This window comes from Balaenoptera borealis, assembly GCF_965194805.1.
Source record: "Balaenoptera borealis genome assembly, chromosome: 8".
Classification (NCBI taxonomy): Eukaryota; Metazoa; Chordata; class Mammalia; order Artiodactyla; family Balaenopteridae; genus Balaenoptera; species Balaenoptera borealis.
Window position 1 is genome coordinate 66,096,110 of NC_138865.1, and position 16,268 is coordinate 66,112,377.

General features: G+C 36.7%; 1 protein-coding gene across 1 annotated transcript in view; it reads right to left on the minus strand.

Annotated features, from left to right (window-relative positions):
* Positions 1–4,651: 4,651 nt before the first annotated feature.
* The window catches only part of UHRF2 (ubiquitin like with PHD and ring finger domains 2), a 73,223-nt gene continuing 61,606 nt past the window's right edge, over positions 4,652–16,268 (minus strand). Inside the window, exons 11-16 of the mRNA XM_082404375.1 lie at positions 13,495–13,657; positions 12,663–12,803; positions 10,646–10,739; positions 10,184–10,341; positions 6,709–6,807; positions 4,652–5,683 (exon numbers count right to left, since the gene is read on the minus strand). Coding sequence (XP_082260501.1) covers positions 5,537–5,683; positions 6,709–6,807; positions 10,184–10,341; positions 10,646–10,739; positions 12,663–12,803; positions 13,495–13,657 — 802 coding nt within the window. The 3' untranslated portion in view covers positions 4,652–5,536. The remainder of the gene's footprint in view (positions 5,684–6,708; positions 6,808–10,183; positions 10,342–10,645; positions 10,740–12,662; positions 12,804–13,494; positions 13,658–16,268) is intronic.

The following is a 16,268-nucleotide window of genomic DNA, read 5'->3' on the forward strand; positions in this document are numbered from 1 at the left end:
AGTACAAAATTACTCATCATATAAACTTGAGTAAGAGATACGCGGAAGACCCAAACAAATTTTAGAACTGAAAAATACAATAACCAAAATAGAAAAAACTTACTGGATGGGCTCAATAGCAGAATATAGATGGCAGAGCAAATTCTCAGTGGACCTGCAGATCACTAAGAATTAATCTAATCTGAATGATAGAGACTATAAAGTGAGTAAAAATGAACAGAATCTCAGAGACTTGTGGGACAACAACAAAACGAACATTCATGGCATTAAAGTTCTGAAGGAGAGAAGAAAAAGTACAGGGCTGAAATCACATTTGAAGAAAAAATGGCTGCAAAGTTTCCAAATTTGACAGAAGATATAATCTAGACTCAAGAAGCTGAATGGACCCAAAACAAGACAGACCTAAAGAAACTCATGCTCAGTAGCATCATAATTGAACTTCTGAAAATTAAAGACAAAAAAAAATCTTTAAAGAGGCTAGAGAAAAACACCACATTACCCATAGGAGAAGAACAATATGAATAACAGGATTTTTTTTTTTTAATTTTTATTTATTTATTTTTGGCTGCATTGGGTCTTCATTGCTGAGTGCAGGCTTTCTCTAGTTGCGGCAAGCGGGGACTACTCTTCGTTGCGGTGTGCGGGCTTCTCATTGAGGTGGCTTCTCTTGTTGCGGAGCACGGGCTCTAGGCACGTGGGCTTCAGTAATTGTGGAACGCAGGCTCAGTAGTTGTGGCACATGGGCTTAGCTGCTCCGCGGCATGTGCGATCTTCCCAGACCAGGGCTCGAACCGCTCTCTCCTGCATTGGCAGGTGGATTCTTAACCACTGCGCCACCAGGGAAGCCCAACAGGATACTTCTTAACAGAAAGCATGGAGGCTCAAGCCTTGACTAGGGGAGAATCCAGTTCTATACTCACCTCCTCTGGCTTCAGGATCTTACTGGCTGTTGGGTGGAGACATCAGTTTCTTGCCACAAGAGCCTCTCTAGAAGGTAGCTCAAAACATGCCAGCTAGCTTCTCTCAGAATGAGCAAGAGAGGGTGCCCAAGTGGAAGCCACAGTATCTCACTTTGGAAGTGACATCCCATCACTTCTATTCACTACATTACATGAGTAGAATGAAAGCATTCCAGCCCACACTCACAGAGAGTAGATTACAACAGGGCACGAAGCCCAGGAGGTAGAGATCACTGGGGACCATCTTAGTGGTTGCCTACCATGCCACCAACCAATTTATCAGTAGCTTTGTCAATTAATTTGGATAGTAAAGAAGTCAGTTTAGAAACAGTAGACGTTCTAGTTCCAAAGTATTAAAAAGATCAATTAAATTCAATTTCATGTCTACTGGCAGGCTGAGGAATTTAGGAATGCTATCAGTCAGGAAAGCCTGGATCATGTGTTAGCAACTCAAAAACCTTATGCTCTTAAAATTTACTTCACACTCACGTTGCATGTACATCACAAGTTGGCTGGGGACCCCACTCTGATAGAAAAGCTCTATTTAGATGCTACTGGTCTCCATGGAAGGGGAAAGAAAACTCTGGAGGGCAATGAAATGCTCTGCTCAGAAGTGACACATAGCATTTGTTACAACTAACTGACCAGCTGGTCACATGGCCCTGGCCAAGCACAAGGAGGTTGGGATGTATAATCCTAACACGTGCACTTGAGCCAGAAATACCTGGTGAAAAGTACAAATGACTACTACAGTCGTTCTGGTCACTAAATTTTCAACCCACTCTTGTCTCCTACAGAGACTACATGCCCTCTCTGTCCAGAATGGTTATAATGAAAGAACAAAATGAAGTGTTAGATTGTGGCAACCTGAACTCTCATACACTGCTGGCAGTGTAAAATGGTATAAACTGCTTTAGAAATAGGTCTTCATTCTTCCTGAATAAATATTAATGAAATTGATGGGTTGTATGTTAAGCACATAATTAATTTTATAAGAAATGTCAAACTATTTTCGAAAGACAAAGTTTTGCAGCAGCTTGCCTTATAATAGTGAAATCCTGGAAACAACCTATACATCAGGAGGTGCATAGACAGATTGCAGGATACTCATATAATGGATTACTCAGCAATACATTAAAATTCTGGCAGTGTCCATTCTGTTTTGTCTGTTGCATTTTGTTTTCACAGTCATGTTTATTTCAAAGAATTTTAATCTCAAATTACTCTTTGCACAGCACTTGTTCTTACTCTATCAATACAATGCAATTTCATACTTGAGGATATAGTTGTAAAACTCTTATTCTTTCATTCATTTTTTTCAATACATCATTTGGTCGGCCTGCTTGGTCCCTCTAGCTGGCTCTTGATTCCTGTGTCCAGTGACTGGTATTTAATCTTTTTTTTTTTTTTTTCCTGTGTAGTGTCTGATTAACCCAGGTTACTAAATAACAGTTCTTTCAGAGAGTTAAAGGTCTGGTGTGGGGACTAGTCAGCACTAGTCAGTGGACAAGCAAGGATAACTCTTCTCACTGTGAGCTGGTGGTGAGTGGGCCATCAAGTTCAATTTCCTCAAATTAAGACAGACAAATCAGACAGGTAGACAGTAATGAGCTCTATCTTCAGGGTGACCTGAAGAAGAATGGGGAAAGGTTTTGTCCCTGGTGCGCAAAGAGAAATAGACGGTGGGCAAGTCAGAGCAGATCCCCAGCCAGCTCTTGTAAGTGGGATCTATACTGAGATCCAAAGCTTTAAGCTTTATATAGGCAGGGCCCCTTTATGTTAGCCAAACTGTCACAGCAGGGTTGTAAGACAGCTAAGGGTGTTTTTGATTGCCAGCTTCCAAAAGATTACCTAATACCCTTAAACATACTAGCATGCACATATTTGCTGAATGAACCGTATTATTTAGAAGTGAGTTCTAAAACTAGAGGATCTGCCTACTCTAACTAGAAAAAAGAAAACTCCTACCCTTATGAAAGTGGCTGAGTGCTCAGCAATCAGTATAACTTACTAAATGTAATAGAATCCAGTAAAACCCTCAGCTTTCAAACTTAAGCCCAAGAGACATTATGTACCACCCTCTTGAAGGATGACCACACCACTTATGAGGAAGTCTTCCCGCCCTCCACCCCCCGCCACCCAATTCAAGCCTGAATTTGGTCAGTCTTGAATTCTAACTACCAATTTACAGAAAATAAAGAGAAACAGGTTAAACTATTCCACATGGTTATAATTGGCAAAATCTATTCTGTTTGAAAGGCTCCAGAACATTTCAAAATGCAAATTGTAAAAGGCAAAGGAAAAAAAAAAAAAAGATTAAGGGGATATACACAGATTAAAGATACTTACAAGATAGCAATTAGTAACAATGTAAAGTCCTTATTTGGATCCGGATTCAAACAAACTTAAATATCCATGTATGACATTTGAGACAATGGAAATTTGAACAAATATTTACTAGATTTGATGATATAATTAGTTAACAAATTTTTTTTACACATGTGACAACATATTGTGGTTATGCTTTCTGAAAGTCTGTATCTTCTAGATACAAACTGAAATACTTACGTAAAAAAACTTGGAAGTCTTTAGAAAAAAGTTTAAGAGTAATATAAAATTGCTTAGCTTTGGGACATTCTTGACACTTCTGAACATGTTAAGCTGTAATCAGCTTTTTTTTCATAATCTATCATTTTATAGCAAAGTTAAAACAACATACAGCATAAATGTGGGAATTCCTTATTTCCCTAAAAAGTGGTAGAACAAATTCAAGTAGCTGAAACTGGAAGGTATTCCCCACCCTTCATGCAGCGATATGGCCAATGCCAGAGGAAATAAAATACTAGATGATGCAATTTAATGATTCATTTTCAATCTAATTTAAATTTGATTCTTCAAAATAAAAATGATTCTAATGTTTAAAACTAGCCCTAAGTGACAGTAGCTCCAATCACGGTGCTGTGTTTCCCAGAGCTGATTTTGAGCTTAACTGAATGCAGGAAAAGCACTGAAACCAGTCTGGCTTATATTCAAATGTGAGAGTCTACATAGCCTAGAAGTAGATTGCCAGGTCTGGACTCAGCCTGTTTACAGCACAGCTCTGGCACTTCCTTGCCCTATGAACTTTGGCCAGTTTCTTAACCTTTCTGTGCCTTTGATATTCATCCATAAGAAGGGGATAAGAAATCCTGCCTATTAGGACTGTCAGTAGAATTAAATAAATACATATGAACAAATGCAAAACAAATATTCAATAAATATTGGCTCTAATTTATGGCTCTGAATTCAGGGTAGGAAAACTGATTCGATAATATTAAAAGTTTTATGAAAATTTAGTTTCAGAAACTAGAACTGTTTTAGAATATTCTCGGGTTTGTGAAATAAGTAGCACTGATTATGCTTAAATTGAACCTAAGACTTGGTTATTATAGATAAAAGAATAGTCACTAGGTTCTTAATTTGAAACTTTTTCCCCATTTAGTTAAAAAAAACCCAAAAGATCAAACCCAGGGTGAAATCTGTCCCTTAGTGCTTAAGATTTCATACTAGTTCTCAATACCAAAAATCAAGAGTAAAAAATTGTGCAAAATGTTTCAGTAAAAACACACAATGAAATACTCTGGAAATGACTGATTCTTAAAAACACCTACAAATATAAGCCAGACAAATGTAAAAAAGTGAAACAAGATGAGCTATTTTTCTGGTCATAAAATATTTATTAAGGTATACTTTAGGGAATATAGTGAATATAAAATTTAGGATCACAATATGAAGCAATTTCAATCCTCTCAAAAAGTCAGCCCAGTCCTCAATGCTCTGCAGATGTAAAACCACTGGTGAGACTCACTAAAAGCAGTTTGATTAGTACAGAAGAGGCTTTTCACATGAACATTTACAACTAGATCATCTGAATACCTCTTTTAAGTGCAAAACCACACCACATTACACTAATGCAGCAACAATGCATTCATATTGTTTTCATTAGTAGTCAGCTTGCATAAAACACCAGAAAAAAGCACAATGGAGCTCACAAAATTGGCTAAAAAAATGAACCTGTCCTGCAAAACACACACTGTAATGGAAGAAGACATTAAAAATGTATTATGCACACTACAGAAGCTGCGTTCATTCCAACAATCTCAAGTGTCACTTCCTTTTCTGAAAATCAAATTACATGAACCAGGCACAACTAATATTTGGGAGGCAGTGTGTAGCTAAAATTTCATTTAACTAATTATTCAATGATTTAAAAAATCCCCATAAATCTTTTCTGTCCTGAGGTAGTTGCAAAATAAATCATAACTTGGATATCAACTAGAGCTGAGGCTTTGACTTTTTACTCATTAAAACTAGTTGTTAAACTGACAAGAACTACCTTTTGATATTTAAAAGACAGTTGAGAAATGGGCCTCTTACTACACACACAAGATGATGGCTACGTAGGAAAGAGGATTAGCTGCTTCAGAACGTGAGAGATATGGTCCACCATTGCTTCCACCCCCCACCCCCACCCCAACCATTTTAGATTCTTTATTGTCCAAAAAGCCACAGGGAGCAACACAGTAGAAGTAGACAGATCATCGTCCTTTGCTGTAGCCAGGGAAGAAAAGGTCAAGTAGAGTCTGCAGAACCTCATTGGGAATCATGATGTAATTCTGGCCAAGATCGTGCCGGCAAGCAGGGCAGGAGAACACTTGAGCCTTAAAGGAGCGCTGTAAGCAATCCTAAGGCAAAACCAAAACCAAAATGAAACAAAATAAAAAAACACCTAATTTCACCTGAGGGTAAAGCACATAGAAAGTACTCAACAACTTAGGCTTTTAAACAGAACTAGAAACTTACTGTTTGGCAACAAGAGAAACATAAAACATGAACAACTGTCAAGGCCTGAATCTGCACTATGAAAATTAACCTACAGACGTGGCTTTAGTTCCACCTCTGACACATACTGTGAAACTTCAGGTAAATGACCACTTTTGTATACATTAATTTCCTCATCCAGTAAAAATGAATGTTAGAATTCTGCATGTTTCCACTAGCCTCACCTTCTAGGTTGGATTTTAATCCTGATCTTTCCTGATAGAGCACAAAAGAAAAACAACTCAGGAATCCCCTGCTTAAAACTAAATTACGTATCTACTTTATGAAGTCAATGTATAATGTGCTTTCCAAAAATATATTTAGCTCTACTGAACTGACTCAAGGTCACATACAAACACTTAGTGGAAGGTCGGTTTCCATTTTACAAAAGAAACTAAAGTTCAGAAGTTAGGTCAGGGCACATAACCACCAATCAGTAGAACAAGATTCCAACCTTGGTTTGACTGAAATTCAAATTCCCTTTACACCACACTGATAAGACAATATTCAACTCCTCTGGGCATGCTGCCAGACAGAATCTGTTCTAGGTTCCCTCAAGTACACGAAATTATTTCAGTTTGCACTATAATATATGAAACATACGTAAGCTGTAACAGAAAATAGCAACAACACATTACTTTCTTCTCTATTTCAACCCCTCCTCAATAATTTCAAACATGATAGAATGTTGAGACTATACAGATTTGAATTACTACAGAATTAAAACATGGATTCACCACCAAGATGTAATTAAACGTTTCCTAACCAGCAAGTTTCCTTATCTATTCTGCTTCATGAAAAAAATGCTTGTTCGCATGCTGAAAAGAGGTTTGGAGGTCAGTGTGCCTTCTGGCCTAACAAGGGAAAATGAGAAAGGAGTTCTACTTACTTTACAGACATTGTGGAGGCAATCTGTTGTCACAGGCTGGTAAACTAGCTCCTGGCAGCAGACACACATAAAAGATTGTTCCAATTTTTTCAGAAAATTCTAGAATGGTACCCAAGGAGAAGAAAAAAAGGTTAGCATTTCATAATATATTAAAAGAATTGCAAATAATTGGGGAAAAAAGTGTCAATCCCATTTAGTATGTTTTCTATTAAGAAAAAAATCAAGTAGTGATTGTAACTAACAAGCAAATGTGTAATAGGAAACTGCAGAAATCCCATCCATAAGATAGACACATTAGTTTTTAAATCTTAGGATTGAGTTGCAAAGGTTGCAAAGTCAGGACATATGGCTTCAAAAAGTAAACTTCATATTCCAGAGATTACTATTTTTCACTTAAAAAAATCATGAACAGCTTGTCTCAGGTCATTACATACAGATCTATTTTCAAAAAGCTCCATGGTATTCTAATATATCTCTATATATTCAATCTTCTTCTCTTAAAAAACTTCAATACTTATTTTTTATGCTAAAAAAGATAAAAGCACTTGGCAATAATACTCTAGTATCTAAGACCCCAAAGAATCAACATATTTATTTACCTAGAATAATTTTCTGTGATATGTTGCCCCAATCCCCAAATCCCATATTTTCCTGGTGCTACTGTTTACTCAAATTGGGACTAAATTACAGAAGGTCGAGCTTTCTAAAGCAAACATGATCAGATGGGTAGTCTATAATCTTCAAAAGCCATTACTGGGTTCCATCTTACCTAAGCTGTTTGTTTAACCTAGAAGGAAAAGTAGTTTTTTGAATAGTCACCAGGATAATCCTCAACTCAGTTATTTTTTGGTAGTAGGGGAGTATATTTTATGTTTGTTCTTTATGTTAATAATAAAAGCAGAATCTACAGGAATTTCAAGTTAAAAAAAAACCCCAAATATTCCATTTCATAGTTATGTCTTGATAATAACTTATTTTTAAGCATGGATTATAAAGCTCAAGTGAATTATCAATGAAGTGTTATTCAACACACTAGAAGAATATACCAGTTAGGGGGAGATGTGGAAAAAACTTAACTTTAATACCAGGTACCTTCTCTCTGACAAACTACTTTGTTAATGACTGATATTTCCCCAGTATCTCCACAGTGCCTGTAATATTAGCATACTTAGTATCAACATTTTGAGTTCCTACAATGTACCAGGCACTCATCTACACAGCAGTAATAAAAAGGCCAAGTCTCTGCTCTCATGGAACTTTATATTCCTTTAGGAGAGCAGATTTTTAAAAACTCAACTTCATATAGTAGTATCTGACGAAACAAGGCAAATTAAAGCAACAGAGTAAGGAGGGTCTATTTTAGAAAGGATAGCCAGGGAAGGCCTCTCTGAGGAGTGTAGTATTTTGCAGAGACTTACAAGATATGAAGGCACAAGCCACATGAAGATACAGAGAGGAGAATTCTAGTCAGAGAGATAGTATATGTGTAAAGGCCTAGGAACAGGAACAGGTTGAGTGTGTTTAAATAGCACAGATGTCACTGTGGCTAAAGCAGTCTGGGCCTGAGAGAGCAGCAAGAGGAGAATGCAAAGGTAGGTAGGGATGGATGCCAGATCATATAGGGCCTTGGGAAGGTGTTTGGATATAAGCATACATATGTAATATATGCATTTATTTAAAAGTCACTGCTGGCCAAAACCTGATTTTTCTGGCTTACTAAATGTGTTCCTGGTTTATCTGAAAAGAATGGGCATGAAACCTACGCAGGGCAATAGTACATAAATGTTCAGAGTAACCACTAGCAGCAAGGTCACAGTCACCTGACCTAGGTATAGGTATGTAAGACCCTGCCACCAGGGGCAGGATTTTTATTGTTTTTGTTTGTTTGAGAACTGTCAATTGGTGACTTTCACATAAAAGTTAAATTGAAAGAAGAGGTTGAAAAGTACACTTGATTTGCACATACCTACCGAGTCTTGCAGGATTTGACCACTTCAATAATTTGTTAAAAATGATAAACAGGATATATGAAAAGCCACAGATTGAAGCCTAATACACATGTCCAACCCAGACAACAGACGTGCAAAAGAGAACTTCCATGTGCACTCAGGTGGCATTATCCTTCACCTGTATCTGCTACTTTGTCTTCTGCCCACTCACAGCTGGAACTCACCTGAGTTATCACTAACCAGCTGTATCCTCTCCAACCAGAAAATAATCAGACCATGACCAACAACTGCTTGCTGTTTCTTACTTGCTCTAAGTGAAAAGGAATCTGACGTACCAGAGTCAGACTCTCCATATGCCTGGTTCTCTCTTGGCTAAAAAGCAAGTAACACTTCTCACAGAGCTAACTCACTTTTCTCTGTCCTCCAAACATGTAAGTCTCATTCTACCCAAGGACAATGCAAAATATCACATTTATAGACGAAACAAAGAAAAAAAAAACCTCCAGTATCAATCCAAAGGGTATCTGATAAACCTCATTCATTTCTAAGTCTACAAACTGTATCAGGAAGATGTTTCCATAATGATGACTATTTGTCAAACAAAAAGCAACACAAAAACTATGAGAGTTCCCTCTAAATCCACATAAAAGGGGCATATAGATACGCATTAACCCCATTTCAGACACACAAGAAGTTCTGGCCAATGTGCTCAGAAAAATGAAGAAAACATTGGAAGGAAGAAATTACTAAAAAATGACAAAGTGGAATTTCAAGAGAGGATACTAGAGCTCACCCACAACAGCAGCTTTTCTTTTTGAAGGAAAGAAAGCAGAAGAGTAACGATATTACACATGACAAGGGGCTAATATCTAAGAAAACAGAAGAATTAAATTTATAAGCAAAATTAGAGACAATAAGAACAGTGAGCAAAGAATGAACAATTTACATTTGAAACCCCTACCTTTTGGGATTTGATAAGAAAGCTTCATTGCAAAACACAGCTTAACACAAAACCCAGATGTCAGTTAACCTTGAAATTCCTTTTCATTTTAAAATTTTATCATTACCAAAAAAAAAAAAAAAAATGGAAAAAAAATCCAAAACATGAAATACTTAAATAAATGCTGGTTTATTTTACTCCTAGGTTGAACGTGCGGGCATTGAAAATTATGCTGAATTGCTTAAGACTTGTTCTATCAGGTAACTTTGAGCTGTAACAAAACTTTCCTGATGAGTTTCAGATTAAACTGAATGTGTTCCACAACTGAAAATTCTTCCTATGAACAGCAACTCACCATAAATTATCAAGTTCAAGCACAGAGAGGTCAAAAAACCAACATCTAAGAGGACTAAAATCAATTTAAAAGCATCAAGTGCTGCCTCATTTCTGAAAGGTGGCCGTACTGGGTGAGAAGATTGGATAAAAGGATCAAGTTTTAACTCACTTGTGAAAATGATAATTCATAGGGAAAATATTTTTCATCATTTGTTAATATTAGAAACTTATTAAAAAAATATTTACATACTGGTCCTTCCACAAGAGATGCAAGAACTTCATCCCATAGCTTCTGGTTTTGATGATCTTCTCTGATTAGATGTTGTTGTTGAGGGGTTAGTTGGAAAGCCTCAACTGCTTCTCCTGAATCTGATGCTTTCAGTACTTTGGAGGCACTTGGACAATCATCTAGATTTATTTAAAAATACATCAGCACACTACAAGTGGTTCTAAGCAGAACTATGAAACGAAAGAGTAAACTGGCACCAATTACGTTTAGCATGAAGATAACCAGGGTAGAGCAGCATTTAACTTTCCCATATAGTTTAGGATACTTTGTTTAGGCTCTGACACTATTAAGATATACAAAAAGCTCACCCCACCCCACCCCCACCAAAAAAAAAATCCCTTCATTTTTCTTTTAATTTCTTATGAGTTTTCTCTTTATTAGAAACTATGTTATTCAGATTTATGTCCTGCAATCATTACCTACCATCTGTAGATGGCCTTTTTGAGGCTCCACTGGCCTTCTTTGACTGTCCTTTAGTCTTCTTCCCTTCCTTATCTGAAGGGTAACCTACTGGATACTGACGAGGGAAAAAAGTACAATGTAGATTTAAGCTTCATAGAGAAGAGGGGTTCTAGATCCTTGTCAGAAATTTAAAAAGGGGAATGGGGAGGAATCTATACTTTCCCTAAATTGAAAAGATTTATATAAAGGACACAGACGTTTAAAGAAACAGAATTCAAAGGACAGAAGACTATTAAAAATCCCCAATTCAGTGTAAAACCATGTAGCTTTGACTGTTAAAGATATTCCATTTAATAATGTGATGATCTTAGTTTCAGATCAAAAAGAAGAAAGAACTTTTTAGGAGTTGTGACTAGGGGGCTTAAAAAGTTTGAGGAAGAAAGGAAAGTAGAATTAGATATGAAGGTAAGTGAAGATCAACCAAAGAGCACAATAGATGATACTCATATAGTTGGGGTTACACTAAGTTATGGAGCCAATCTTAAAAACAAAATACCCCATGAAGGGCCAAATTTCTATCTCACCAAATTAAGAGGCAGGGGTGGGGTGGGGCGGGAGAGCTTTTAGAAGACCTAAAGCCACTAAATTACTGAATTCTTTATCAACCAAAAGGTTAGACTTTAAGGAATAAATTCTACCCTATTACCCTTGTGTTTTATTGGCTATGCTTTCTTTTGGACATGCTTTGTGATAACACTCATATTTAAAGCTCAATATGTTATACAGCCCTCATCAATGATATTAACTCATCATAGCTGACTGGCTTATATGCTTTGTTCTGCTCAACTGTTTCAAATTTAACCTATCTAGAACACTGCTCTGCTGAACAGTAGACCTGAAAAAAAAATCCTTTGAAAATGGATTTAACAATAGGTTTTAAAAATATTTAGTTATAAAAGGAATTATTTTGGCAGTTATTTTAGCAGCTGATGGGTCTCATTTAAACAATTCTATGAGTTTAAAAAGAAAACAAAAACAGAAACAGACTTGCACTAGAAGAGACACACTCACCTGCCTGGGTGGTCAGACACTTGCCCATAGTTCAGCCCCTACACATGCAGTGTGGGCAGAGCCAGGGGAAATGACAAAGCTGGTAGTCTTTACGAGAAGCACAGCGATGGGGAATGATGGAGGATGAACTCAAACCATGCTCTGAAGTCAGTGTCAGGGACAAAGTCTAGGGTGTATAGGCAGTGGAGGGGAAATGTAGCCATACCATCCATTATGCACAAAAAACCAACAAAGTCTTATATGGGTTAACAGCTGAGCATGGGCAAAGGGAAAAAAAAAAGGCAAAGCACTAAAGGTGGTGACAGGACAAGGAAGCAGCTTTGAGGGGGAAGAGAGAAAAGGGGTGAGGAAAAGTGAGAAGGGTAGAAAGCAGACCACTCTTATAAGCCACCTCCCCCCTTCCCCTACCAGAGACACACCCCCTGTGCCCTCTAGGATAAACTTCCCTTCTCAAGGCGTCTTATATCTAAATTTTAGGTATCCCTTTCCCTCATACTTCAAGTCCAGATTGAATTGGAAATACAGCTGACCCTTGAACAACACAGGGGGTTAGGGCGGGGCCAATCCTCTCAAGTTGAAAATTCCTGTGTAACTTATAGTTGGCCCTCCGCATCTGCAGATTCAACCAACCACAGATATGTACTGAAATGCTTGCTATTGAAAAAAATCCGTGTATAACTGGACCCATGTAGTTCAAACCCATGGTGTTCAAGGGTCAACTGCACTTTACATTTCATCGTCAAGCCCAGCTTTCCCCAAGCACAATTCTTGGTCTTAGGGCAGTTTGACACCTAGGATGCTACTTTTTTACTTCTTTTCCTTCCATATACTTGCATGATCTCATTCCTCACCCCTTACAGTCCACTGACCAACTGCTGTGGGTTATATCCAGTGTTAAGGCACATAGATAGTACAGAGGCATACGTTTTTATGAAAATACAAGTAGCCTAGACAAATGTAATCTAACCTGCAAACGTAGACATAGTCTCCTTGACCGTTCTATTCCTTCTGAGGTCCAAGGAGCAGGTTCAACATCATCTCTCCTTAAAAGATAGCGCCAAACCAAGAATCCATGGCTTGATGAAATCTCTGGCCAGTATTTCACCACCTAAATCATAATATTTCAGTACTAGTTTGAAATGTAAAGTTTAGACTTATTCATAATGTCATAATAGCGTTTTAAGTAAACTTGGCAGAACTAAATGCAACTTTGAAAGATACTTGCTCTGCTGTAATAGTAAGTAAAAAATATGCACTTAAATATCGTTTTGACCTTATTTCCTAATTATGATAATTCCTTTAAGTATAGATTGCTATAAATTTGAAGTGGCAGCAAGATTATGCTCATTAATTAATAGAATTTTGCATAATAGTAGATAAAAATGGTGGCAGTAGATGTCTTCATTTTTAAAACAAAGAATGCAACCTATTTTCAAAATTATGATGTGCTCCGCTTCGAAAAATCTATTACAATTAGAATCATTCTGGAAGATATAAGAATCAATGTCTACAACGGCCAAGTTATTTGAACAGTTTTATCATAAGAGAATATATACTTGTAAAAAAACTTAACCCAAAATATAACGCTGCCTTTAGGGACTTTGGATAAGCCTTAAAAGACAAGTGTCAAAATTAAGAGCTCGTTTTGTACATGTTGTATTTCCAGAAAAAGTAGAAAGACCAACTAAGATGGTCTGTTGTTTCCTTTAGCCCACCCACAGTAGAGCAGTTCCCTGTGGCAACCCTGTCTTGAAAGCCCAGGAAGAATGACTAACAAGATGTCATGCCAGATAGAGCACCTTATAAATGCCATCATATCTGTTGCCTTCTTCAGGAGCATATTTGCTGATCTTCCTCCCTTTAAAACTGCGTATCACTCTGACTGGCTTACCAGCTCTCCAATTCCGAGACTCTGCTCCAATTTTATCATCCAATGGAGCATCACAGTTTAGGGCCAATGCCCTAAAAAATAAAACAAAGTCTTTATACCAAGTAATCTTTCTTCAAGTATATAATCGCATCATTAGCTCAATTAAAAGGTGAATTATGCCTTACCTGATGGTTAAGATTCTATGATTCTTTCCATATTATTCCAGATAATAGGATTATGCTTTCCCCCACCAGCAGAGAAGACAAATCAGTTTTCTGATGTCACCCCCAAGCCAGGGGATTGGTTCTCAGATAGCCTGTAGGGTTCTTCTGAAAGTAATAACATCTGTGCCACGTATAATAGAAAACAACTAGAAATACATGGAATTTGCTTTAAATAACGTTTGTTGAGGGAAGGGAGAAAGTTGGAAAACTAAAGCAAGTGATTGTTGTAATAGTTATTTTTGATAAGGGAATGAGGTAAATTGCTGGAAAAATGTAGAAAGAAATCCAGAAAAATAAATTTGTCAGCAAGGTATGAATGACCTTCCTAGGTCTACTTTCCACATTCCAGACAATAGAGATTCCTTAAGTTTAGAAGATAACAAGAACAAGTTTAATATGAGAATATCCTTTAAAGACTTCCAGTAAAAAGGTAAGTTTAAATAAAACTGAAGCATTCAAATACCTGTGCTAAATCATGACAATAAAGATTTTTGGCTGCTCAAGATCACTACATTTTACTGACGACACATGAACAAGGAGGAACACTGAGCTGGAAACAGCACTGGATTTAGCTGAAGCTTCCTTAGTATGTGTACTCACCTAGTAGTAATTAATCAGTAAGGTTAATAGACGTTAGAAGACCTTCCTTGGGGAAACTTAGTCCTGCTCCCCAAAAGACAAACTAGAATGTATTTAAAGTTAGTATTTTTCCTCTAAGACACCTATATCCTAAGTGAAAAGAATCCACTAAGAACATTTAAGGTTAAAAAAAAGATACCCTCCCCTCAAATCTGGTAAAATCAGATATGATACAACATGCTTTTTCAGGGTATAGTTCTTTTTATGCAAGCTCAAAAACAAACAAAAAAAACCCCAAACAAACAAAAGACCTTAAGACTAAATGACTAATCTACTATAATCTTTCTATCATAGTTAAAGTAAATGAACTTAAGTGTTTTGTTAAAAATTTTTTTTAATAGACGTGGTCAAAGAGTTAAAGGTCACCAAGTTATCTTTTTTATCTCAAATGGGAGATGCATTAAAACTCTGAGGTAGAAGAAAATGTAGCCATCAATTCTAGGGCTGGTATTATTTATGGAATACCTATTGAGATACATATACTTCATCCTCTTAAAGAGCTAAGAAAGAGATATGTACTATCTTCACATTAATGAGTGGAATGCTTTGGTGCTCACAGGTACCTTCCATCATAATGACTGCACCATTAACTGGAATTATTAACTCACTTCTAGTTTCACATAAGTATGCAGTCTGTTCAAGTTTGTGTAAAGAGTCTAAGAGGATGAAACTAGGCAAAACAACAAGGCTTTTCCATTACTCTATCCACAGCTCAATCGATTGCCTCTAACCGCCCTGTTAAAGGATGGCCAGGTTACCTGCTGCCCTCTTCAGTTTCATAAAGTGGAAGAGCTGAGAAGAAACAGGAACAAACTTCTCAAAAGCAAAAAGCAGGTATCAAACTACCTCTTAGTAGAGAAACAAAAAAGGAATTAGACCATATACACGTCAGGAAAGAGTATACTATGGGTCAGAGCTTTCACCTCAGCTTTCATGTTTATAAAACATATAGGTACCTTTGCCTAAGAGGCCTTTACAATCACAAGGTGTACTCACAGCTTAATGTATAAATTACCTGAAGGAATGTTAGAGTCTCTGTGATAAGTCAATCCTAAATTGTTTTGAGTTTCTATTTCATTTTCACTACCTTCCTTATTAATATATACATTTTTACTACTTGTCAATTATTTTCTGAGATTGTGACATATGATAAACAGGGTATATTTATTAGATTCTTCAAAAGCTTGACAGGAATCTATCATGTACATTACAAGTGCAGGTAGTTACAAAGGAAGTTTCATTCAAGCCAAATAATCTTATTATTAAAGGGAAAGTATAATTTTCAGATTTGACAACATGAAAAAGCCCTTTTGCAAATTCAAGATACATTTTCATTGACATTACACATCGAAATATTTGTAATTCCTTTTAAGATCATTCTTCCTAAAGAGTTGCTTTCTTGTTAGAAAAAGACTGCGTAGGGGCTGGACTCCTACCTCAGCAATGTTTTCACCAGCAAATCTGACCTGTCTCCTCTGCTGGTTCAATAAAATAATCCTACTGTCAGAAATAATATAGAAGGAAGACATAAAAACAGATTCTATGTAACTTGGTATGCAACAAAGTCTTGAAATCATAAAGTATATTCTTTACTTCACGTGGTAATCAGAAATTAAGGACACACTACTTAAAACTGAGTGATTTAGACTCAGGAAAGCGAAAAATACTCACTTTTACTCAATATTCCACAAAATACCCTTAATAATAGGATACAAAAAATTTCAACTTCATGATCACAAAATTATCAGTATGACAAGTTATAATGTGGTCATTGATATCTGATGGTTTGGGTTACTTAATTATTGGTATTAGCATGCCATTTACGAAATAAAACATTTTG